The following is a 25,478-nucleotide window of genomic DNA, read 5'->3' on the forward strand; positions in this document are numbered from 1 at the left end:
CTCAGGGGCTCACTGCATAGATATTTTAGAAAAGATTCAGATGATGCAGCAGGTGGTGAAGGCAGTGGGGCAGCTGAGCCAGGTAAGACACAGATAACTTTTTTCCAGCCCCGTAATGTAACCCCAGCACGCGCGATGTGCCATTCATAATTATAAAGTAGGGGATAGCAGGGTACACTGAGTGAACACTGAAATGCACAGGGCATTGAATTATTTCATAAACATATCGGTTTAATAACATTGTGTTGCATATATCTCAATGAAGCAAAGAATAGCACATTGGCCCGCAATCATATCCAAATGTTTTAGGCACGCTTGCTGAGCTGCGCTGAGCTGGACTCCGGTTAGCTGAAAGCCCGTGGAACGCTGCCTCTTGTTAATTAAACCTTATTTTGTTGGAAATCATCCCGTGTAGATACGACGGCATGTGAAACTGCCAGCTAGATAGAGTTTAATGTAACGAATGGGCTATAAATGGGGTGTTTTGAGGTTAGTCTGTTGCAAAACATTAAACTTTTGCTTAGACTGGATACTCTTCAAACAATTCCCTTGCTCAAGTGAAAAATGATAGGCCTGTATGAAAAGCGCAATTAATGAAAGTAGCCTAATAAGCCCTAAATGAATAAAACAACCTCTGTTTTATTGTTGTTGCTTACACGTTAAGATTTTGAAATCTTCTCGGTCCAGTTCTATATCCAGGGAACGTTGTAATCCTTTTGGTTTATCTGTAATAAACGTGTCAGCCCCCAGGTCAGATAGGCTAATGTTATGTGGTTGGGAGGGTGTCAATTTTTTTTGTAACATTCTAAATCGAGTACGGAAAGGACGTTTATGAAAAACAAGACAAAAAAATACACTGAAAAACTCACTGTACACATCACTAGTGGTGATGCTTCTATGTTCAGATTTTGGGAAAGCCATAACTCCGTTCTCATTGAGGCCCAGTTCCATCCCGTAAACAATCATTTTGGTTTATCAACTACCTGCGCTCAAACATGTCACAGGAGAGGCTCAATGGGCTGGCTATGCTCTCTATAGAGCGCGAACTTGCAAAGAAGCTGGACTTCAATGACCTTATTGACGACTTTGCCACAGCAAAAGTCCGGCGCATTGCATTTCGCACCTGAATAGTTGCAGACTAAGGAAATGTTCAAACTGTAAATATGTTGAAATGTTGAAATAAAATGGTTGACTGTTATAATGGGTTTGGAATACCTGTTATTTAAGGGTTGGAGTGAATGGAGACTGTGAAAAGAGGGGTTGGGTGTGGGTGGTTGCTGTGTGGCGATGTGCGTGCGCGCGTATGTGTGTGTGTGTGTGGGGGGGGCACTCAGATTATTGGGGGGGGGGCACTCAGATTATTTTGTCCCGGGCCCAGCCAAAGCTGTCAACGGCCCTGGCCGTAGCACTTCGGGTTTCACTCCACCGTCTTGTTCCTGAATTGGGACGTTGGGAACGGCTCCATCTTTAAGTAGCCTCTTAAATTTGGCTTGGCAATTAATATCGCTCAGTACCTGAGTATTAAAGTTGAAAGAATCCTCAGTGAAATGGTCCGAACACAGTTTGTGGGAAACAGTAGGTGCAAAGTTTTTTCTACGGCAGTAGTGAGCCCACACTTTCCTCAGCTTCGGGTCCTTGGGGAATGCAAAAAAACTTACTCCAGGGCATTTCTCATTGGAATTATTGCAACCATAAGCAGCACAATACACCATGATGTTCAATGTACGTTAAAGACTATAAAAACAATTTTCTTGTCATTCACTTCTCCATTCATCTACCCGCTTGTGCTGTGCCCGAAAGTTTTTGTGACGTATGATCACGTGACAGCGGCTCTTCCGGTTGTAAAATATGCATATCGGAGCTCGAGCAGAAATGCCATATAATCATCACGAATATAACGATTTTGCTGAATTTAATAGATGATTTTGTATTTGTTGATGCAATTAATTCATATTTTTAATGGAAAAAAACTGATATAGCGTGCATTTATGTTTCATGTCCCATGTCCTTTAAGAGTTAGACTCACCCAAGTTCAAAGCTTCTGGAGGAAATAAAGTTAAATCTTGATTAATCCAGTAAAACGTGAAGTATAAATTAATTTAAAGAAATTAAACCTAAAGAAAACAAGTTGGACATGATAAGGGTGACAGAATCATGTTGTGAATGAAAACAAATCATAAATCAAGTCAAGTTTATTTGTATAGTGCTTTTAACAATAGACATTGTCACAAAGCAGTTTTACAGAAAATTATAGACTTTAAACATGAGCTAATTTTATCCCTAATTTATCCCCAATGAGCAAGCCTGCGGCAATGGTGGCAAGGAAAAACTCCCTCAGACGACACGAGGAGAAACTTTGAGAGGAACCAGATTCCAAATGGAACCCATCCTCATCTGGGTGATGACAGATAGCGTGATTATAAATAACTCGCTTCGATAACTGTGTCCTATATAGTCACAAAATACAACTGTGTAACCAGGAAAATCATTATAGTTTTAAGATGAAGTCTGTTTTGTTCAAGTTATAAACTGTTCATTGATGGAGACTTGAGTGCAAAACTGTTCATAACAACTACAGTCCTAAAGTTAGCAAGTCAACTGTAGTCCTCGGCCATAAAGGCATTACTGTAAGTGTCCAGAGCATCTTCCAAGTGTGATTTTTGACTGTCCATATGGGGCCGTCCTTCACAGGGGCAATGTGATGAGACTCCAGCCAGATGTAGGGCATCAGGATGGATCAGGCAGGTCTGGAGAGCAGAAGAGGTCAGCACCACTGGTGTCTCAGGATCGACATGTAACTCAACAGAGAGGGACAGACAGAGGGAAGAGAAGATGGGGAAACACAGGTTGTTAGGTATGCCCAGTGTCACCTAAACAGTAAACATTTTGCACTGAGTGCAAGCAGGGACTCCAGAAAAACTAACTATGACGGCAAAAATAAAAAGCGAGAGCCAGAAGGTAACATCGTCATGATGGAGCCCTGGGACATAAAGCAGCCAGCCACTACACCGTCAACAAACCCGAGCGAATGAGTGAGAGTGGGGGGAGGTGACGGCATCCAAACAGCCCAGTTTACCAGAAAACTATATGCCTGAGGACCCTCCAGATCTACTCCTTTACCTAATAAAAACTATTAACAAAAGGCTTGACTAAAAAGATATGTTTTCAGCCTAAACTTAAACACTGAGACTGTGTCTGAGTCCTGAACACTACTTGGAAGGCTGTTCCATGTCATGACCCGGAGGCCATGGGAGCAGATTGGACTCAATGAGCAACTACTAGGAATGAACTGAGGCATACCTGATGAGTAGGCTCGTGAAGAGAACAGGCAGGAAGCAGGTGCAGCAGCACAGTCCAAAAATCTCTTAGTAAAATCCAAGGAAGAAAGAGTGGAGGCAGAGTTACAGGTGACAATAATCCCAGGAGAAAAACAGAGCCGGAAAAAAACAGTCCTGAGTCAAAGTCACATTCAAAAATCCCAAAAATTGGCAGACAAATATCTTAATCCAAAAAATGTAATCCAAGTCAGGAAACCGAATGTGAACTTGACAAAACTTAGTGGCGAGTATTTATCTGCGTTGTGTAATTCTCCTCAATGTGCTTATATAAAGTGGCTAACAGCAAATGCATAGCAGGTGTGCTAGTGCAGCATGGGGAGAACAGAGAAAATGCAGAGTGGAGCACAAAGGTACAGGTCAGGATTTGGAAGTTCCAGGCTGGATCGTGACAGTACCCCCCTTTACAGACGCCTCTGGGCATCCCAGACAGAGCTCCTGGGTTCTTACGGTGGAAACCCCTGATGAGTGCAGGGTCAAGGATGAAACATGTTGGTGCTTAACACCTCTCCTCTGGGCCATAGCCCGGTGAATGATGAGGGAAGGCTGTTGTGGATGTATTCAATCCAAGAAAGCACCTAGCTCCAGGAGGAAGAATCACTGGACATTAGGCATCGTAGAGCGACTTCTAGTTTCTGATTGGTACGTCTGACCTCTGGGTCAGGACAGCGCCAATGCCCGTGTCTGAGGTGTCCACTTTGAGGATGAACTGAATGGCAGGGTCAGGGATGATGAGAACTGGCACTGTGGTGAATCTGTTCTTAAGAGAAGAGAAGGCTCTCTCAGCATGGTCAGTCCAGGAGAAGGGGTGCTTGGAAGATGTGAGTTCGGTCAGGGGAGTGGGGATGGTGTTATAGTTCCTGATAAACCTGCAATAAAAGTTAGCAAATCCCAAAAAGTGCTGCAGTTCCTTACGGGAAGAGGGAACAGGCCACTCAAAGACTGCCTTAACCTTGTCGTGGTCCATTTAGACCACCCCAGACAAAGCCCAAGAAGGACACGGTGTACTTGTGAAACTTGCATTTTTCTGCTTTGGCAAAGAGTTGGTTCTAAGGAGTCATTGCAGGACCTGTCTGACGTGGGAGCAATGAATCTCCAGTGTGGGGGAGAACATGAGGATATCTTTGAGATAAACAAAGGCGAACTGGTTAATGAAATCTTGTAAGGCATCACTGATCAGGGCTTGAACGACAGAGGGGGCATTAGTGAGTCCAAACAGAAGAACCAGATATTTGTAGTGGCCCATAGGAGTGTTGAATGCTGTCTTCCACTTGTCTCCTTCTCTTATTCATACCAGGTGGTAAGCATTTCGGAGGTCCAGCTTGGTAAAAAAACTGAGCCCCCTGAAGTAACTCAAAGGCAGCGGACATGAGTGGTAGGGGATAGCGGTTCTTGACAGTGATGGCATTAAATCCCCGATAGTCAATGCAAGGCCTGAGGGACTTATCTTTCTTCTCCACAAAGAAGAACCCTGCACCAGCTGGAGAGGATGATGGACGAATGATGCCAGCCGCTAGAGACTCTGAGATGTATTTGTCCATGGCCTCCCACTCCAGGGGGGAAGGAGAGTAGATATGCCCCCTGGGGAGGGGTGTAGTTCCAGGTAACAGCTCTATGGCGCAATCATAGGGCTGGTGTGGAGGAAGAGGTGTGGCACGAGCCTTACTGAACACCAAATGAAGATCCAGATATTCGGCAGACACATTAGAATGATCTATTGTCTTATCAGGACTGGTGACAAGAGGAGCCCGAGGAGTCTGAGCAGAAGATAGGCAGGAGGCCAGGCAGCGAGTACTCCAAGAGGGAATGGTCCTATCACTCCAGTTAATGTGGGGGTTGTGGAGGTGTAACCAGGGAAGGCCAAGGACAATAAACTCAAGAGAGTCGTTCATGACATAGAACAAAATTGATTTTGGACTATATGGATGAACTTGAACTTAAGTGGATTCATTAAAATCTGAAAGACTGAAAGACATTAAAAGATTGAATGAGAGAAGAGACCTTTGAGATCTGGAACAAGTACTTCAAAGGTCCCATGCCATACATTTTTCAATTATTTTATATTATTTATTGAGATGCTTTTGTAAAGATCGCTAGTTTTATTAATTTAAAAACAAAACACCTTGGTACTTTTTTCCCTCATGCTATTTTAACATGATATAACAATCCCAGAGGATAAAACAGGCTGATTTTTGAGGGTATACCTTTAAATTTTGGGGGTGTGCCTTTAAATTTTAATATGTAAATAGCTTCACTGTGTGGATGTCAGAGTTGGATGGTGGCCAATCAGAGTGAAGCTATCTCACTCACTAGTCTTCTCACTCACTCTACTAGTGCACTACAAAGAGAATGAGATAATGGTTTATTTGCCCTATGTAGTGCATTTGTACAAACACAGCCTTTTGGAATTTGGCCACTAAAGGCTAAAAGTTGCCCTGAGGAAAAAGCTGTGCTCCATATAAACGTAATAACTCTCAATAATTTATCAGCCTGGCTAAGTTAATTTATCAGTCCAATAAATATTAACTACTTATTAACTGGAGGGCAAGGTCTTTACGGAAAAATGTCTTGACAGTATGGACTGAGCCATAGGCCGTAGCCATAGACCGTAGGCTCGGTCCGTACAAAAAGACCGAGGTCTGATATTTTCCTGTAAAGACCGAGCAAGCGAGGTTAATAGAGAGTTTATTATATGGCATTTTTAATTTCTAAGATTAAAATAGTTGGTCGTTATAATGAGGCGTGATGCTGCTTTCAGTCACGTCATATTTGTAACATAGTTGAGTTACACGTACAGAATAAATGGCTAGCGGTTTCAAAACTGAATTTCTGTTAGTGGTTTCTGAATGCTCGTCATTGCTCATTTCTTGAATAACTCAGTGACTCTTGATTGTCCTTTGTGTTTCGGCCGTTTTTTATTCTGTTTTGATTTCTGGTTAATCTTTTTCTTTGTCATTTTGTTTTTGCTTGTTTTTTTGCAACATTGAAAGCCGGCACCTTGGAACGAAAGTCTGTAATCACCCACGGGCATTACTGGAAAATACTGCCCACCAAGGAACCAATCAGAGTGCATGATTTTACCGGAAGTAGCTCGTGCCATATAGTAATTGACAATTATTACATTTTGATGGAGCACAGCTTTCTTACTGGTGCAACTTTTAGCTTTAGCCTTTTAGACTTGAGTGGCCAAATTCTCAATAATTTATTGGACTGATAAATTACCCGGATCAATAAATTCCTGAAAATTATTACATTTTGATGTCAGTTACTAACACCTCGACTACATGAGGTCTATAGAACAGTATTCTGTTCTATAGGCCTCATGTAATATGAATGAGCATCGTATAGAGAAAACTATGAGGAGTCAGAATTTGTGCCTCAACCCTCAAATGCATTAAATTTATAACTGGCAACAGATGCACTCATCACTGAATATTTTCATTAGAAAACAGTCCACACATGGACATTTATGAAGTAAAAAATTATCCAGTATGATCGCTAATACGAAGTTACAAAAAAAAAATGCTTCGGCCAACAGGACATGAAAGCAAGGACAAAAGTTCAATGTGCGCTATGTCCACTGGCCGAACCAGATCACCTGTGTTGGCTTTGTTTTTTAGTCTGAAATAGTGAGGTTGATTGATTGATTTGTCAAATTATAAATTGTAGTATTCACATATTAAAAATTCTAAATAAATCACAGAAATTTCTTGGGGTACTAAGATGGTGCTATGGCTATCCTAGGGGTAGCTGCAGCACCCTCAATCCCCTCCCTGGCTCCGCTCATGGGAGATACGCAGATGGGCGGTGGTATAATTCTAATGAGCTGTGACATGGAAAGTAGAGCCAAATCTGAACCTCTTGTTGAAGCATGTTTTCTGAAATAGGCCGTTGAAAAGAAACTGCCTGGGTGTTTTATTTCAGAGTTTGTGGGTTGGTAAGCTCTAGATTTTTTTTTTTTTAACCCTTGTTTAACCAGGAAAGGTCCCATTGAGTCACAGTGACTCTTCTTCCAGGGAGTCCTGGCCAAGTGGCAGCAAGTTAAAAGTTCAAAAAACACAAAGACAGAAGACAACACTACCAAAACACTAAAGACTAAATCAGACTACGAAGCACACAAAACAGTGGAATATGTGCTGTAACTAAACATGTAACATACACTAAATACACCAAGTCAAAGGAACACAACTAAAACTAGACAAATCTCATAAACATAACAAAAAACAATTGACAATACAGCCAAGAACACTAAAGACAAGAGACTGCAAGAAGACAAGACTCACATAAATTCTAAGATAAAACACAAACTAAACGACAATAAAGGATTTAAAAAAAAACCCGTAGACACATGGGCACCATATTTAAAAGCAATGGCACTGCTCTGTAAGAGCTGATTTTAAAAGTTTTTTAAAAGTATTAACAGAAGGAAGTGTCTCTAGGTGTAGTGTGTTCTGAAGTTCATTCCAAACGCATGGTGCATAGAAGGAAAAAGAGGTCTTGCCCAGTTCAGTCCTTATTGAGGGTATGATTAATAGTATCTTACTTGTAGACCTTGTACTATAAATACTAGTGTGATAAGAAAGCAAATTTGAGATGTACTGTGGTAATTTACCCATTAATGCTTTCAAAGTAAAAATCAGAGATGGCAGGTGCCCTTTAAAAGTATGAATACAAATGAAATTAAATTCTTTGAAATTAAGTAAGAGTAGAACTATTCAATTTCAGTAACACTCAAGTGGAATATTAATACACCAAAATAATACTGTATAGCAAAGAAGTACAAATCCATCTCCTGAACTTATTAGTCTAAAAACCCTTAAACATCCCAAAGATCATTCCAGAAACTCTTACCTGAACTTCATCATTCACCTGCCACCTTTATCTCCTTACACACACACACACACACACACACACACACACACACACACACACACACACACACACACACCCCAAAACCACAAAAAATAGACAAATTGTTTGAAATAGGAAACCCAGATGGTTACATTTAACAGATTTGGAAGGATTTTTCCAGGAAGTTGCACTACAGAAGCACTAGGGGGCGAGATGCATCTTAAGGAGCTCCGTCCCAAACAGCACACTGGTCTACTAAATAGTGTCAGAGGAGAGCAAGACAGGGTTCTAATAGTCTCATCTCATCTCATTATCTGTAGCCGCTTTATCCTTCTACAGGGTCGCAGGCAAGCTGGAGCCTATCCCAGCTGACTACGGGCGAAAGGCGGGGTACACCCTGGACAAGTCGCCAGGTCATCACAGGGCTGACACATAGACACAGACAACCATTCACACTCACATTCACACCTACGGCCAATTTAGAGTCACCAGTTAACCTAACCTGCATGTCTTTGGACTGTGGGGGAAACCGGAGCACCCGGAGGAAACCCACGCGGACACGGGGAGAACATGCAAACTCCGCACAGAAAGGCCCTTGCCGGCCACGGGGCTCGAACCCGGACCTTCTTGCTGTGAGGCGACAGCGCTAACCACTACACCACTGTGCCGCCGGGTTCTAATAGTTCTGACCAGAAACAAGTGTATCATTGGTCTTACAAGAAAATATCACCAACAGGCAATTTACCTGCTTACCACCTTCAGATACTTTGCACAATTCTGGACTACTATGTTAGATGTTTTAACCCCTTAAATCTACAGGCAGTATTTCTTTTATTTATTTATTTATTTATTTACACTTAGAACTTTCTTGCACTTTTTAAATTAGTCACCATTTAGTGGAAACTTGTCTTACAGGGTTTGTATCTTCATTTAACATTTCTATGCTTGCAACACCTATTTTTTATGAAAAAAGTATATATCATAGATAATGTACTATTTTGCCATACTATTCAGTAGCTGTATGCGGTTTGGGACACAACCTGAGTCATTTGCACAATGCTGGAGACTAAAGACACTGCAGGTGGAACACAAGAAATCAGGTAAATGCTTAACACAAATCTCATTAATGCCCAGTTATGTTTAAAAAAAATCCCCAATTAAAATGTTTATAATATAGGCTGATTAATGTTATTTTGATTCACTGGCCTATTATTCTTTATTGTGCTAGCACCCACAAATGAATCAGATCACATTTTTTTTTTGTCAAACAAAATTATTTCTTGACTTAAAACCATCCAAATAAATAGAGAATATTTGTCGATTTGTTCTCAGTGATGGTCTTTCTGTTTAATTTCACAACACCACTTTAACTAATCTATTACATGGAGCATATTTTCAGCACTGCATGAGGTAAGATTAGGAGATTTAGAGTTCAAAAAAAAAACAGAAAAGGAAAGTTAATTTAGCCTTTTCTTCTTCTCTTCTTCTTCTTCTTCTTCTTCAGTAGCCACTTTGACCTTAATGTGCTTTACAATAGTTAACATAATCTTATTTTATTTGTTGGTAATAATCACTATTTTGAGCATGAAATAAAATGAATGTTGTTATATTGCTGCATGGAGCAACATAAAAGGTTTTTAAATTGTAGAGCTGCATGGAGCAGCCATATAGAGCTACAAACTAAGTGCAGTGATTTTACAAGATCCCTTTTTATTTAATACTCTGTGAAAATGATTTTTTTAACTTAAAAATTTTGAGTCCTTTGAAACTCTCTCTCTCTCTCTCTCTCTCTCTCTCTCTCTCTCTTTTATATATATATATATATATATTGCTTTTAAGGAGCTCAGTACAAAATATAAAGCAGTTTAAACACAGAGACCTAATATACATATTCCTGACTTGCAAAATGAGTTCCAGTCCTGAAACAGGCTCCTCGGCTCCCAGTGACTGAGCTGCTTATTTACTCAGACAGGACTGTACAAGCAAAATTAATCCTACAACAAAACTGCGGGGGGAAAGTCGGAATGATTGCGAGAATATTTTAACCGGAAAACATCTGGAATCTCTAGAATCAGTGATAATTGTACAAGAAATCTCTCTATTTAGACATATTTCTCCCCCTCATTATTCCATACAGTAATGTGAGTTCAGGAGGCAGTGTGCCACTGAGTGCACACAGCCGCTCTATAATATTATAACACACATTATACACACTATGATAATAGATAATATAAAATATTATTGAGAGGTTTTGAAAAAAAATATTCAGTCGGAGGTTAAACGAGACTTTTATCCTCCTGTAAACCGAAATACAATTTTTTTGCTATTTTTCTCGAACAAACAAACCAAACTTTAAAAGTATGCATTAATAATAATAATAATAATAACAATAATAATAATAATAATTATTATTATTATTTCTTTATCTAGGCCTATTTATAAATCATGAATAAAGAAGGTCCGGTAATTATCTTTAGTCATAAAAAAGTGCTGCTTGGTTTCTTCTTCTTAACTCGATGACATTTTTTGTCTTTAATCTATTTATGCACAAAAAGATAGCATAGCTAAATCATCTTAGATAAATCTATCTATCTATCTATCTATCTGACAAATTATTAATGATATTTTCTGATATTTTGACTCTTATATTCTCAGAGAAATCTGTGTCTCAGTGTCTTAAGTGCAGTGTTTACAGAACCACAATCAATATCTGCATCTGAAATCATACTGAAAGATAAAATCATATAGATTTGTATCTTTAAAAACAAAAGCACATCAAACACTCTGCAGAAAACCATGCGCCATGTTTCTGTTCTTCAGCTCCAAACACTACCTGCTGTAAACCTCACACACACACACACACACGCACACACACACACACACACACTCTTCACTGCTGTCTCATCACGGCGGGTTAAATGACTTACACATTTCAGTTTAGCAGAACTTCCTCCAAGAAAGCAAACTGGCTGATTGAACATGTGTGAAATGATTGCTGTATTATTCAGGAGCTTGTCATGTTGATATAAAAGTATCTGCACAGATCAACAGGAGAAATCAGCTCAGGGTTCATCTGCTGCTTTGAGTTCCTGCAGTGCGCATTTGCTTTCAGTCCTGATCGCATTTTACGCTCAATAAAATACAACTGCAGAAAAGGTTTGGATGTTAGGAGTCCTAATGCCCCGAAAGGTCTTTATAAATATAATTATAAAAGCTGAGATATATGTAGATAATATACACTTGTGCACACAAGATGATTTAAAAAACAAACAAACAAAAAAACAAAAAAAAACCCCAACACCTTTCGGGACTCAGTATGTCGGCAAAAAAAAAAAAAAGCAAGTTTAATATAAAAATGAAAATTGAGGGGAAACAATTGTCACAAAACGACCATTTTAGTTCTTCAGTTCTTGTATAGCCGAGAATGAGTTCTAATAAACAGGAAACGTCTAAGTCAAATAAACAACGAAAACTGCACATCATGTTATCCCTAATTTTTTTTTTTTTTACCAAAATACCCCCCACACCCCCCTCCTCTCTCTCTCCCCCCAGAGTGCACTTTATAAAACACCCCACAGCAAAAACAAAAAGAGAAGAAGAAGAAGTTAAACGTTAAAAAGAATACTCTTTATTGACTAATAAATATTTGGTCTTTCAAGGAAGGCACTTTTTAAAGATTAGGCCAGTAAGTACTTCTCGTCACGTGACGGACAAATCCCCAGAGATTTTCTTTTTTAAACATGAATCAATCCAGAATAACCTGCTCCACAAGAGCATGAATACAGTATATACATCACACATATACTCTAAATACTCATCATCATTGCATTTTCTCAGACATTTCTGGCATTCTTATATTTTAAGGCTAAAAGTCAGTAATCGAGGAGATGGCTTAAAAAACAAACAAACAAACAAACAAACAAAAAACCACAACATCTCCACAGCTCCAAAGGCAAAAATTGGAGGCAGCAATAAGAGGTACTATTGGAGTCATTTGTTTGTCAAAAGGTTATTGCAACAGCACATTATATGGAAAAAAAAAAGAGTCTTTTAAAAACAATCAGGCACGATGGAAAACCGTGGAGTTCTTGTTTGTATTATTATTATTGTTATTATTATTATGATAAGTAATACATTCCATAAGGCGAGCCGAAGAGCGCGGGCACGGCGAGGCTCGGGCGCGGGAGCGCGGACGTGGCGGCGCCGTACACAGCTGCCGGAGGCGCGTGCGCGGCAAGAGAGAAGGGCAGAGCGGCCAGAGCGGCGGGCAGAGCGGGTTTAGCAGCCAGCTTCAGCTTCTCCAGCTCGGCTTCGTGCAGCCGCTTGGCCTTGGCGCGTCTGTTCTGGAACCAGATCTTCACCTGCGTCTCGGTGAGGCTCAGAGAGCTGGAGAACTCGGCGCGCTCGGCGATCGACAGGTACTGCTTCTGGCGGAACTTCCGCTCTAGAGCAAGCAGCTGCGCCGTAGTGAACGGGGTCCGAGGCTTCCGGTTGGTCTTGTGCTTGCGCAGGTGGCACGTCGACGGAGGACTTGCAGCTCCTGTAGACACAAACACCAGGAGGGAAGATGGCAGGGGCTGGGGGTTAGTGTGGGAGCGCGTGGATGCGTCATGACCCTCTCAGACCATGCAACAAATAAAAAGAGTCAACAGTATAGGGGAATTTAAAAATACATTAATAAAAAAACTTAGCAGTATTATTGTTCTTTCCAGTTTGCAATAAGACTCATGGGTGCAGATCCCGGGGGGGGGGGGGGGGGGGGGGACGACATGACCCCCCCAATTTCTGAAAAACATGAATTGTCCCCCCCAATAAAAATCCCCTAAATTATTCAAAATTGTACAAACAAATGTATTTTCAGACAAATGATTCCCTGTGCAGTACTTTTTGAATGATGTGGCGAGCCTCTATGAAGTTGTGATTTATGGTTGCATGGTGTGAGTTGCATACGAGCAAAAACAAACAAACAAACAAACAAACAAAACACTTTTGTGTCCCCCCCAATCCTGACATCGGATCTGCACCCCTGATAAGACTCACTTTGAAATGTCACTTTTTTTTTTTTAAATTTGAGTGTCAATAGTTTGTTTCAATATTCAAGATTCAAAGACTTTTTTTTATTGTCAATTCACTATATATCCAGGACATATAGGAGAATCTAAATGCCTTTTCTGTCTCACCTTACTTGTAAAAAACAAAAATATAAAAAAATTACACACACACACACACACACACACACACACACACACAGAGATAATATAGAGGAAAAAAATTACACTCTAAAATCAATGTACAAAACAGCAAATCCAGTACAATATCTAATGGAGAAGGTGCTTAGAAGAGCAGCTTATGAGGTGTATATGAACAGTAGTGCAATATAATTTTAATAAATCAATTATTATTATGCTATTATAATAGCAGCTTGGTTACTATACTTATTACATAATTAGCTTGTCATTTGTGTCATAACTAGGCTACTTCTAGCAATTATAATAATAATAATAATAATAATAATAATAATAATCGGATGCATTAGCCTTATATATGTATATATTCCTTTACAAGCTGATTAACACACTATGTCCTCTCACTCTGTGGTGATGAGAAAGTTGGGCTCTTGAGCCAAGTGCTCTGCTCCTTATCACTCGAGTCTTCGCTCTCGTCGTTCATGCAGTCCGATACAGACACATGGTGATGGGGGAAAGTTTCTCCTGAACCTGGACTTTTCTGTGGGAAGTAAGTCCTCTGAGAAGAGTAGTGTCCCAGATGTTCCGGGAAAGGCGCTGGGGGTGAAGGAGAGTACGCGCTCCTGCTGCAGGTGCTCTTCTTGGAGATGAGGGACTCGACACTGAAAGGGTGGCGGCTCGCTTTGGTCTTGTCCTCTGCGCTCCCCGTCGCGTCCCTGCCTCTGCTCTCCTCGCCCTCGGAGTCCGTCCTGTCCCGGGGCGAGGCTTCAGAGTCAACCGGTCCCTGAGGAGAAGTCATGTCGGGCTCCTAGGGCGTCGTGGTGGTGGTGGTGTCGCTGCGCCGCTTCAGCATGTGGACTGGACTAGACTGGACTGTGCGCTGCGCCGCTCCGCTCCGCTCCGCACTTCCTCCACTGCGCGCTTTAACTTTTTATTTATTTATTTATTTCTGACAGCTGCGCTTCTTATAATCAGACCGCAGTTCCGCCTCTCCCGCCCCTCCGCATCTGCCAATCAGTGGGCCGGCGTGACCACGTGACGCGCTCTGATTGGTCGAGCCGGTCTGCTGAAAGACATCAAGAGGATATTGAGAAAAACGAGCAGTTAATCACAGGCGTCGTGCTGAGATGATGTATTGATGGCCCGAGGGCTCCCGACTCTTTGGAACACAAGCGGACCAATTTTAGCCCAATTAAACAGTGGGGGACCTTTAAAGAAAGAGAGGCCTGTCCATATCCAAGTGCTGAATAGTCACCGAGACGCACAAAAGAACTGACTGAGAAGAAACTGTTTTTAAAAGCAGATCATGAAAAGGCTGGAGCATGTGGAAAATAAAGATTTCAAAATAATAATAATAATAATAATAATAATAATAATAATAATAATAATAATAATAATAATGCATAAACAATTAGGGTAGGTTGTTGGCATTAAAATGGTCTAATTATGGAAAGGAAAATATGATGGTAAGGCATTGAGGAGCAACAAACGCATGTGGGAAATAAACTCACATAAAAGCAGCGCCTTATTTATTCATCAACTCTTCCTGGCTGATGCGCCGCAAAAAAGAAAGAAATTGATTGGATAAGGCTGTTCACAGCGCATTTCCGCAATTTAAAGCTTGTCATGGGCTTTTAAGGTTACAAAAGCTTCAGCTAAGAAGCCAACAGGCATTTCTCTCTCTCTCTCTTTCTCTCTCTCTCTCTTTCTCTCTCTCTCTTGGCATTTAATAAGCCAGACGAGTTGCTTTCTGGAAGGCGCCAGTCAGGGCAGGATCAAAAGCAAAGCTACCTCAGGGAGAAAAGGCAACAGTTAACTCCACTTAACCAATTGTGCTCCAAATATGCCATAGTCCAGTACAGCACATAGTTCTGAGGCTAGGGTACAGAGAAAACATTAATAGTTTGTCTTCATCCAGAAAAAAAAAGTGTTATTCGTTGTACAGGCTGTGAGTTTAAAAGGAGTCGAACCTGTTCTTTAGAGCAAAGGATCTCAAACTATTTATCACCAGGGGCTCCTTAATCTGTGGCGGCACGGTGGTGTAGTGGTTAGCACTGTCGCCTCACAGCAAGAACGTTCTGGGTTCGAAGGCCTTTCTGTGTGGAGTTTGCATGTTCTCCACACGTCTGCGTGGGTTTCCTTCGGGTGCTCCGGTTTCCCCGACATGCAGGTTAGGCTAATTGGTGGCTCTAAATTGACCGTAGGTGTGAATGTGAGTGTTTGTCAGCCCTGTGATGACTTGTCCAGGGTGTACCCTGTGTCTCGCCCATAGTCAGCTGGGATAGGCTCCAGCTTGCCTGTAGAACAGTATAAGCGGCTACAGATAATGGATGGATTGCCCGTAGGTGTGTATGTGTACCCATTACCAGATGAGGGTTTGGGTCCTTCTGGTGTGCTATAATCATCCAAAGGAATCCATAGAAGCTGGTTGACCCTCAAATATGAGGATGGCAAGAGAAAGACAGCTAAAGAATGCAACAGTATTAACAGTGTAATAGAACCAGAATGGTTGTCTGTGTCTATGCGTCAGCCCTGTGATGACCTGGCGACTTTTTCAGGGTGTACCCTGTGTCTCGCCCATAGTCAGCTGGGATAGGCTCCAGCTTGCCCGCAACCCTGTAGAACAGGATAAGTGGCTACGGATAATGGATGGATGGATGGATGGATGGGCTCCTTAATCTGCAAAATAAATTCCATATTTCACAAATTATTCAAACTTTCTATTTTTTTTATTTTTTAAATGAGACAGAAATTTTTATTTCTGAAATGTCCACTGATGCAACACATTTGGTCTGAGTTGACTTTAGTGCTTGGACCCCTAACTATAATAACTGTGATTATGACATTCTGATTTCCATTACTGTAACCAAAACAAAAACAGTCATGGAAACCCTGGGTCCACTATTAGAGCCACTGATTTAGAGTTTTGAGTTTGATAAAACTCAAGTCAAACTCAGTCACAGTCATTACTAAATATATATTAATAAAAAGTTTCATTAGCTTAATTAAGTTTCTTATATTTTCTTCTTCTTCTTCTTCTGGCTGCTCCCGATTAGGGGTCGCCACAGCGGATCTTTCGTCTCCATTGCTCCCTGTCTTCCATATCCTTCTCTACCACACCTGCCACTTTCATGTCCTCTCTCACCACATCCATGTATCTCCTCTTTGGCCTTCCTCGTTTTTGTGTGCCTGGCAGCTCCATCCTCAACATTCTCCTTCCCACATGCTCTGCATCTCTTCTCAGGATGTGCCCATATCATCTCAGTCTCATCTCTCTCTTAGCTTAATTCCCAAGCTCTCCACAGGTGCCGTCCCTCTGATGTGCTCGTTCCTTATCCTGTCCAACCTCCCATCGCAAACCTTAACATCGTCAACTCCGCCACCTCCAACTTTGCCTCCTGTCTCTTCGTTAAGGGTACGGTCTCCAATCCATACATCAAATGTAAGTTTCTTATATTTTAATGAACTTAAATGTACAAATAATTTAACTTGTTATTTTCAGTTCATAACCAATATTAACAAATATTTCTGATCTACTCAAATAAACTTACAGTTAAAAGCAAACAAACCTGTTAGCGATTTCAAGTTCAGAAATATTTAACAATTATTCTCCGAAGGCGAAGTGAATATCAGTGAATAATAACTGAGATGAAGTCGATGCTATTATTCACCGATATTCACTGAAACTGAGGTGGATAATTGTTTTAGTATAAATACATCAGTGATTATTTTAAAAAATTGGATTAAAAATAATTTATTTCAATCAAATGTAATAACGGCGTGGCGCAGACTTGTGTCACTTATCTATGCCGACTCACATAAACTTTGTTTTGAAATAAATAAACTAAATCACAACTCCACCTTACCTTTGAATAGTTTTAGACTGAACTTAGTAACGTCTTTAGTGCTTTTAGGAACAGCATTTTCTTTCATACTTTATAATTCTTTCTCACTTACAGTGACAAAGCGTTTGGCTGCCATTTTGCCGAGTTGCTCGAGGTGATTATCGAGAAATAGTCCGAATTTATCAACCAATCAGTGCATGATTTTCTATAACCACCTCCGTATTTATACTAATTACAAATATTTCTGATCTAGTCAAATTAACTTCACATTAAAAACAACCTAATGTGATATTTCTAGTTCTAGGAAACTGAAAAGTAATTGAACACAGAACAGATTATTGTGCAATTTGTAAAAGAATACTAAATCTTACTGGAATCAGAAACGTAAGACAGTTTATGGTGACAAAATATTTGTGGTTGTGGATCAAATCTTTTAATCTCGATGAAAAAAAGAGATCAGTGAGTTGACACTTAATTTTAAAGACTGTCCGTGTACATTCAGATTAGGCTTGGACTTGATTATAAGCCATTTTAAGGGAAGCGTAAAGTCTGCAACTCATTATTTTATTGATGAAAATGTGATTCAAAAGTCTGACAGATAAATGGAACAAACTTAAGAGGAAGGCTGAATAAAGTTAACCAGTTTGAGTCCAACACCCGATGAGGCTTTTTTTAAAATTGAGAATATAAATAATATTTTTAAACTAAAAAAAATTAAGACATTAATGAACTAATAACGCTTAATTACAAGTAATCTACTAATCAACTAAGCGAGGTTTAGCCACGTATAGCCTAATAGCGTTGAAAACTAACCGACATGCTAGTTTGTGTCACGGTGTAAACCATCCCCTCCATTACCTCAGCTACACCTGCTTAGCATCTTTGCTAAAACACTTTCCCAGTCCAGACACTTGGGCTAATTATTTAAAGTATTCTTTTCAACAGTCTATATCAAATTACAAAGTGAACAAAACAACACTGAAATGATGTGTATTTTAAATTAATTAAGGATGTTTTACGTGTTTTTTTCTCCCTGCTAATGTAGGGCCAGTTGCTGAAGTGTGTCCTGGCTGCCAGATCAAGTCACATTTTATGAAGAAAACATATAACAGTTAAGTGCGTAATGAAATATGTCACTGTCCTGAAGGACCGGTCTCTGACATTCACCATTTTGTTGGTTCAAATGTTTTGAGAGAGCAAAAATTCCATCTTATCACCCCAATATGAAATAGAGTTCAAGCAACGAGTTATCAAGGCATAACCTATAGATTCACCCTGAAACGATGCTCCAGCAAACCCCAGGAAGGCTCATTTGAGTCTGTGTAAACATATATTCAGTGTCTCATATAAGAGGTATCTCTGCTCATGTATTTGGTTTCATAACATTCCTCTGTTAACCTGCACACACACACACACGCCCATGTGAAGCAGCATGGAAGCCTTTTGCTTTTCTTTTGCGATATCGCTACACAGTTTGAAAGAGGATTTTTTTTCACCCCTGAAGGTCAGGCTGCAACAGGCCGCACAATTTACACAGGCAATAATGGACCTTTTCACATGGAGTCTCTTCCAATTCGTTTTCAGGCTTGGATGGAAGCACTCAGGCAGTTCATAAAAACTGGGGCCAAGGCAAATTTAGTGCCGAAATACCAAGCGAAAGTTCAAATGTTGGCGATTGCGCATGTCAATCTCGATTTAATGAATTCTGGAGGCCCTACTGTGACACAACTCAGTGTGATGGCATTTTACATGTTTGGATTTATTACACTATGAATTTGATTCCTTATACATGCCTGCTTCAATTAGATCCTGTTCACGCGTTCAGTCATGCAGTCACCTTTAAAAACTTAACGCAACAGTATCGGGCCACAATTAAATAGTTTGTTGTTTCATACAAAATAAAAAGTGGATCTTCCTGTGGTTTAGTGCCACAGTGAAGTTAAAGCTACAAATTATTCACTGACTCAGATGCCACAGAACTACAATTTTTCCCTTTGGGATTGAGAGATATGATGGATATGTGCATGCATTCACACTTATACCGTATTTATCCTAATAAACGCGCCCGGGCGCGATGCAAAACATGAAGGGGGAGCGTCAATTTCAACCCTTAAATGACAAAAATCGAACATGACAAAATCATCGGAATTTAAAACATTTATTTTGAAACACATGAAAATACAGTTATATGTCCAAAAAGTCAATTAAACAATGTCCAGCTCGCTTATAAGGATGACATTGGTAAGTAAACTATTTGTAGTGATGTCACAATTCACGTCATCATCGATGTTTATGAGCTCACAAAACAAAATGTCGTCCTCAAAACGATCCTTCACCGCTAGTTTTAAGTTAAAGGTTGTAGAACTGGCAGAGCAGAAAGGCAAACACTTAGCTGCAAAAACATTTAATGTTCACCGTAAACGTGTACAAGAGTGGTGCAAACAAAAGGTACGTCTCCACCCGTATTGATATCCGCAGCAGAGTGAATGTCCGTATTTTATACTGTCCATGTTTACTAACGCGATTTCCGGTAAAAAAAAATCAGCGGTGAAATTGAACGTCTCTGTTGTGGTTTGTTGGATTTAAAGTTTGTTAAATGAAGAAAATGGTTGGTAAATACTATTCTAGCTCTGAAAATCGTGGAAGCGCGTCAAATAGGGAGGGCGCTTCTGTAAGGATAAATACGGTATATACTCGTGTGTGTATATATATATATATATCTCATCTCATTATCTGTAGCCGCTTTATCCTGTTCTACAGGGTCGCAGGCAAGCTGGAGCCTATCTCAGCTGACTACGGGCGAAAGGCGGGGTACACCCTGGACAAGTCGCCAGGTCATCACAGGGCTGACACATAGACACAGACAACCATTCACACTCACATTCACACCTACGCTCAATTTAGAGTCACCAGTTAACCTAACCTGCATGTCTTTGGGGGAAACCGGAGCACCCGAACAACATGCAAACTCTGCACAGAAAGGCCCTCGCCGGCCACGGGGCTCGAACCCGGACCTTCTTGCTGTGAGGCGACAGCGCTAACCACTACACTACCATGTATATATATATATATTTTTTTTCAACATGAGAAGATAAACTTAATATCCTTGCACCACTGTGTAATGTTATTTATATGTTCTTTATATTATATAGACATATCCACAAAAAATACGCAGGTTAATCAAGAGAATTTTAATTGTGAACCGTTTCGTCATTTTGACAACGTGCATCTAGTCAGCGGGAAAACACTGGGAGTGATGTCATCGGAGTGAAATATCGGGAAATATTATACATACAGGACACTTTTTTGATGGAATAAAAACGTGTTCTATTCCCTTCTAGCGGGTTTCATTCATTTGGTTTGATAGCATGTAATATTGTTAGCATATTGCATGTATTACATAACTCTACCCAATAGAGAATGAGTGTTGAATATATTACATGATTGTCAAGACAACGGGGCGGCACGGTGGTGTAGTGGTTAGCGCTGTCGCCTCACAGCAAGAAGGTCCTGGGTTCGAGCCCCGGGGCCGGCGAGGGCCTTTCTGTGTGGAGTTTGCATGTTCTCCCCGTGTCCGCGTGGGTTTCCTCCGGGTGCTCCGGTTTCCCCCACAGTCCAAAGACATGCAGGTTAGGTTAACTGGTGACTCTAAATTGACCGTAGGTGTGAATGTGAGTGTGAATGGTTGTCTGTGTCTATGTGTCAGCCCTGTGATGACCTGGCGACTTGTCCAGGGTGTACCCCGCCTTTCGCCCATAGTCAGCTGGGATAGGCTCCAGCTTGCCTGCGACCCTGTAGAAGGATAAAGCGGCTAGAGATAATGAGATGAGATGAGATGTCAAGACAACATGATGTGACGTATTGGAGATGTAAAACTTCTGTGCCAGCGAGCGACTGGGACAATTTGTAAACAAACATGGCCGCCAGGTTTGCATCGTTAAATATGGAAGATTTTGAGAGAATTTTGAAAGAGAAAGACGCGTTGAACACTCGAAAGGAATATGCATGAATAATAATAATGATAGTAATATTGGTTGGTGTCGGCCCTGCGATGGCCTGGTGACTTCTCCAGGGTGTGCCCCACCTCTCGCCCGTAGTCAGCTGGGATAGGCTCCAGCTTGCCTGCGACCCTGTACAACAGGATAAGTGGCTACAGATAATGGATGGATGGATGGATGGATATTGGTTGGCTTTTTTCATGGTATATCAGATATATTCCATTCAGCTAGCATGATATTGAACTCGTCAAAGACGAGTTCAATATCATGCTAGCTGAATGGAATATATCTGATGGACCACTAAATGCCAATATTATTTAAATATGTCACTCAGATTTGCGATATATTTCGCATGAAAAATGCGAGTTTTTCAACACGAGAAGATAAACTTCATATCTTCAAGCCAACGCGTGATGTTCTTTTTATGATATAGACACATTCACAAACAAAAAGTACCCAAATTTATCAAAACAGTTCATCGATTTCCTCACGAGTGAAGATATTCAAAAATATGTTACTCCATGTCCCGGATGTAGCTCGTATGAAAAAGACGAGTGGCATATTTCCCAGTAAAACACTCGTGTCTATATAATAAATATATATGCCCATTCTAATAGCGAGAAGGTGCCAAGGGTATACTGCTGTTTCTACATTGTGAGCTGGAGACTGACTACATGGCTCTGTCTCAAAAAAGAGAGCCAGCCATGCGGGGACGGTTTGTTTTCTCCCCCATTCAGATTCTCAGCAGGGAAATAGCTGCCAAAAATGTTGTGAAATGGACGAGGGATTCTGAGAGAAACAGCATTGATATTCATGCCTGTTATTTCAGAAGAGCCAGAACTAGCCATGTCTTTTCACTCAAAGGAGGAGTGGAATAAAGCAGCACAATGGCTAAAGTGATTTATCGTACATTGTAGTCCTATTGAAATGCTGCGTTCAGTGCTTATTATTATTATAATTCCATGTCAGATAACTATTACAAACAAAGTATGACCGTATAATAACATGCTTAATAGCCGACCCTTCAGCGATTTCCACATTAAATTCCTGAGGATACGATTGAGCCAGGAAGCTCCTACTGTGGGAATGAATGATGCACGTGGAAAGTTTATGTGTATTAGTCTAGGTCTGTTTCAAAGAGGAGTTGCGAAATGATCTCGAGTCGCACAAACCAAGCAGGAATGAACAGCGTAACAAACAGTAAGCGTGTGAATGTGTGTATGAGTGGATCTGCGATTGTGTTCTCGTGCACACCACTGTGGTCACTCAGTGGTCACACAAAACGCACTAGGAATGTCCGCACAACATCGTAGACTTCGAGTGGCCATGTGTTATTTTTCATACAGGCGTTCACAGCTGCTTAAATTACACTTTTATAGATTCGTCAAACTCTCACCATGAGCTCTCGTACAAATTGCAGGTTTGGATGAAAGTGTTTTCATCATTTCAGGCACTGTGTGTGTGTGTGTGTGTGTCTGTGTCAGGATGTCAACTGGAATGTTACGATGCAATTAGCTAAATTTGAATATATACAGATATTGACCCCATGCTGATCCAATTTGACCCTAATAGCCTTCGAAACATTTTTAGTAATCATGACGATAAATCTTGATTTCAACATATTATGTAGCTCTACTCAAATGTCTCTTTCAGGTCTGGAAATCTAAAATATTTGCATGAGGTTTGATATCAAATCAGATCATTTGGTCAGGATCTTCCAGGGTCAATCATATTGCCACACTTTGTTTGATGTTAAACATGCTAAGTGGTCATGACAGTGTAATACAGTATACTACTATAAGCACCCTTGTGAACTCAATTTTGAGTTTTTCAAGAGACTTCTTTTGATGCATTATAAAACGGGAGAACTGCTTTTTATCGGATTTGTTGATGGAGGATCACGAGGAAACATTTGATTTTAATCCATTTAATTACTGCAGTTATAGGCATATGTTGAGGTGGTGAAGTACAGTACCTAGGGTCTCGTTATAAATATTATAATTTATATGCGGATCTATTGGTCTGATATTAGATACAATCATTTACAAGCAAAGTAGATATTTAGTCGACTTCTTACCAGTAAATAAAAATATGACATGGTATCACAGAAATCCTCAACCTTAAAGCATATACGCAGAATCATGGCCTCACTTTTTGTTTATAAATGCCTTGAGACCTCAAGAATCGCATAGGGATAGTTTTAAGCGTTAACAATAAATCTAATACACTCATTTTTACGATTAAAATGATTCATATAGGTATTGGTCTGAGTGAATGACCTTGACGTCCGTAACGTCACAGCAGGAAGTCTATCGGGCTCATCGCCATTTCCGCTATAGAGTGCTTCGAGATCAGCGTGAACCTGGCGGCGGCCATATTGGAAGTCAAACATCGCTGTGTCAGTGCATTGTTGTTGCTCAGCGAAGCAAAATGCCGAATACATGTGTCATTGTTGGCTGTAGTAGCCGGGGGGAAAAGGGTGGCAAAAGCTTCCACAGACTCCCTAAAGTCGTGACAAACCCGGGAATTGCAGCACAGGAGAAAAGCGAGCGGAGGAGACGACAGTGGCTGGCTGCCATTAACCGATCAAATTTAGGACTAGACTGTATCCGGATTTGTTCTGATCACTTTGTGACAGGTAGGTTAAATTGTCTTGAATTTCATAGTTACTAAAATAAATGTGATACAAACTATTACCTTTTCTATGTACTTTCAGCAATGATTAATGGATATATTTGTCACATTAGGTAGCTTATGTCTACTGCAGTGCATTGTTGCATCAAATGGCATTTAAGATCTAGGCCTAGTAATGTTTATGTACACATGCTGTTAGTACAAGTTACATACTAGGCCTACATTTTATTCACTGACTAAAATAATTGATAATTATGCGGCAACAAGCTGGGGTCAGCTTTCCATTCCTTCTCACTAACAGTGTATGGATCTACATTCCCAATGAAACGTACCTTCTCAGCATAACGCTCCCGTGCCTGCTTATCCAAACTATCACAGTAGTGCTCCATCACTTCAGATGTCTAAATTCTTAAAAAATCCAAGCTTCTAAGCCCTCTAACGCGGAAATGAATCGGTGAATGTGTACTCTATGATGTGTACTCTATGAGCGCTCTGGAGCGAGTGACTTCCAAGATGGCCGCGCCGACCGCATGGTTACTATTTTTAGCATCATCTCGGAGCCCTCTATAGTAAAACACAGAGCTGACTGCAACTCTGATCCTCCATTTTGAGCTAGTTTATCGCCATGCCATGAAGATGTGCCAGCAACACGACAGAAGGTGGATTTACGTTGCATTTATGGCCCAAGAATGTTCAAACTGCAAAGATTTGGACGCGTTTTGTGAGAAGTTCACAGGCACATTGGGCACCTATGAAGTGGTTTCTCCTCTGCTCTGCACATTTTACTGAAGACTCGTACGAGACCTCTGATCTGTTGAAGAACGTTGGCTATAAGTCCGTATTGAAAGAGGATGCAGTACCAGCAATTAAAGGAAAAGAAAACTACAAGAAAAGGAAAATAAGTTCAGTTGCACCAGTTCTCCCGGAGTGTGAGCCAAGGGTTGTTGGTAAAACCCGGGACGGGATGGAACGGGACGTGACATATTATCGCTCAGGCAGTGACCTCCCCGCGGTTGTTGCTAAAACCAGTGATGTCCCGTCCCGGGTTTGAGTAATTGCCTGAGCCGAGCAGTAATGGCGGAGTACTCAGTATGGAGAAAATGGAGAATGAGTTGACCAGCCATCTGATTTCTCAGCTGGATATGCTTGCCTCAGCAGCAATATCTCACCCTTATGTGGAAGAAGCGAATGAATGGATAACTGAACAAAGAACTGAAAGTCAGATTGTTTCAAAACAAATCGGCCACGAGATTGGCCTTCAAGAAGCGAGAACACAGATAGGTAAAATGCGACTCTCATTTGGATACAAAACAACAAAAACAACACCACTCGTTATTTACCTGCGTTTAGATTAATCCATGTAACTTGTATTGTGTGTTTAAGTTAGCGGTATAAGATTATTTAATTTGCTTCAGAATGTGATTGTCTCAGTTCATCTGATTATTTAATTAGCCTTTTACGTTTTATCAGTGAAAATGCATGCATGTACATGTATGCTGCATAAGTTATAGCACCTATCCTGTTTTAATGAGAGTCAACCCACAATCAATGATGTCAAATCAGTCTTAGTTGAGCAAGTTGGTAACGGGATTTCTTACTTTCATTAACCTCCTAAGACCCAAGCTGTTT

General features: G+C 40.6%; 1 protein-coding gene across 1 annotated transcript; it reads right to left on the reverse strand.

Moving 5' to 3' along the window:
- Positions 1-11,791: 11,791 nt before the first annotated feature.
- On the reverse strand, positions 11,792-14,290 carry msx1b (muscle segment homeobox 1b). The gene is made up of 2 exons (XM_060899520.1): positions 13,778-14,290; positions 11,792-12,726 (listed from the first exon to the last, which is right to left on the reverse strand). The coding sequence occupies exons 1-2, from the start codon at positions 14,169-14,171 to the stop codon at positions 12,305-12,307; spliced, it is 816 nt and encodes a 271-aa protein (XP_060755503.1). The 5' UTR covers positions 14,172-14,290; the 3' UTR covers positions 11,792-12,304.
- Positions 14,291-25,478: the final 11,188 nt, after the last annotated feature.

This window comes from Neoarius graeffei, chromosome 18, assembly GCF_027579695.1.
Source record: "Neoarius graeffei isolate fNeoGra1 chromosome 18, fNeoGra1.pri, whole genome shotgun sequence".
In the NCBI taxonomy this organism is placed as follows: domain Eukaryota; kingdom Metazoa; phylum Chordata; class Actinopteri; order Siluriformes; family Ariidae; genus Neoarius; species Neoarius graeffei.

Coding starts and splice junctions, on each gene's coding strand:
- msx1b (XM_060899520.1), bottom strand. CDS start 14,171: ATGACTTCTCCTCAGGGACCGGTTGACTCTGAAGCCTCGCCCCGGGAC. Junction 12,727..13,777: donor AACTTTCTCATCACCACAGA/GTGAGAGGACAT, acceptor TTGTGTCTACAG/GAGCTGCAAGTCCTCCGTCG.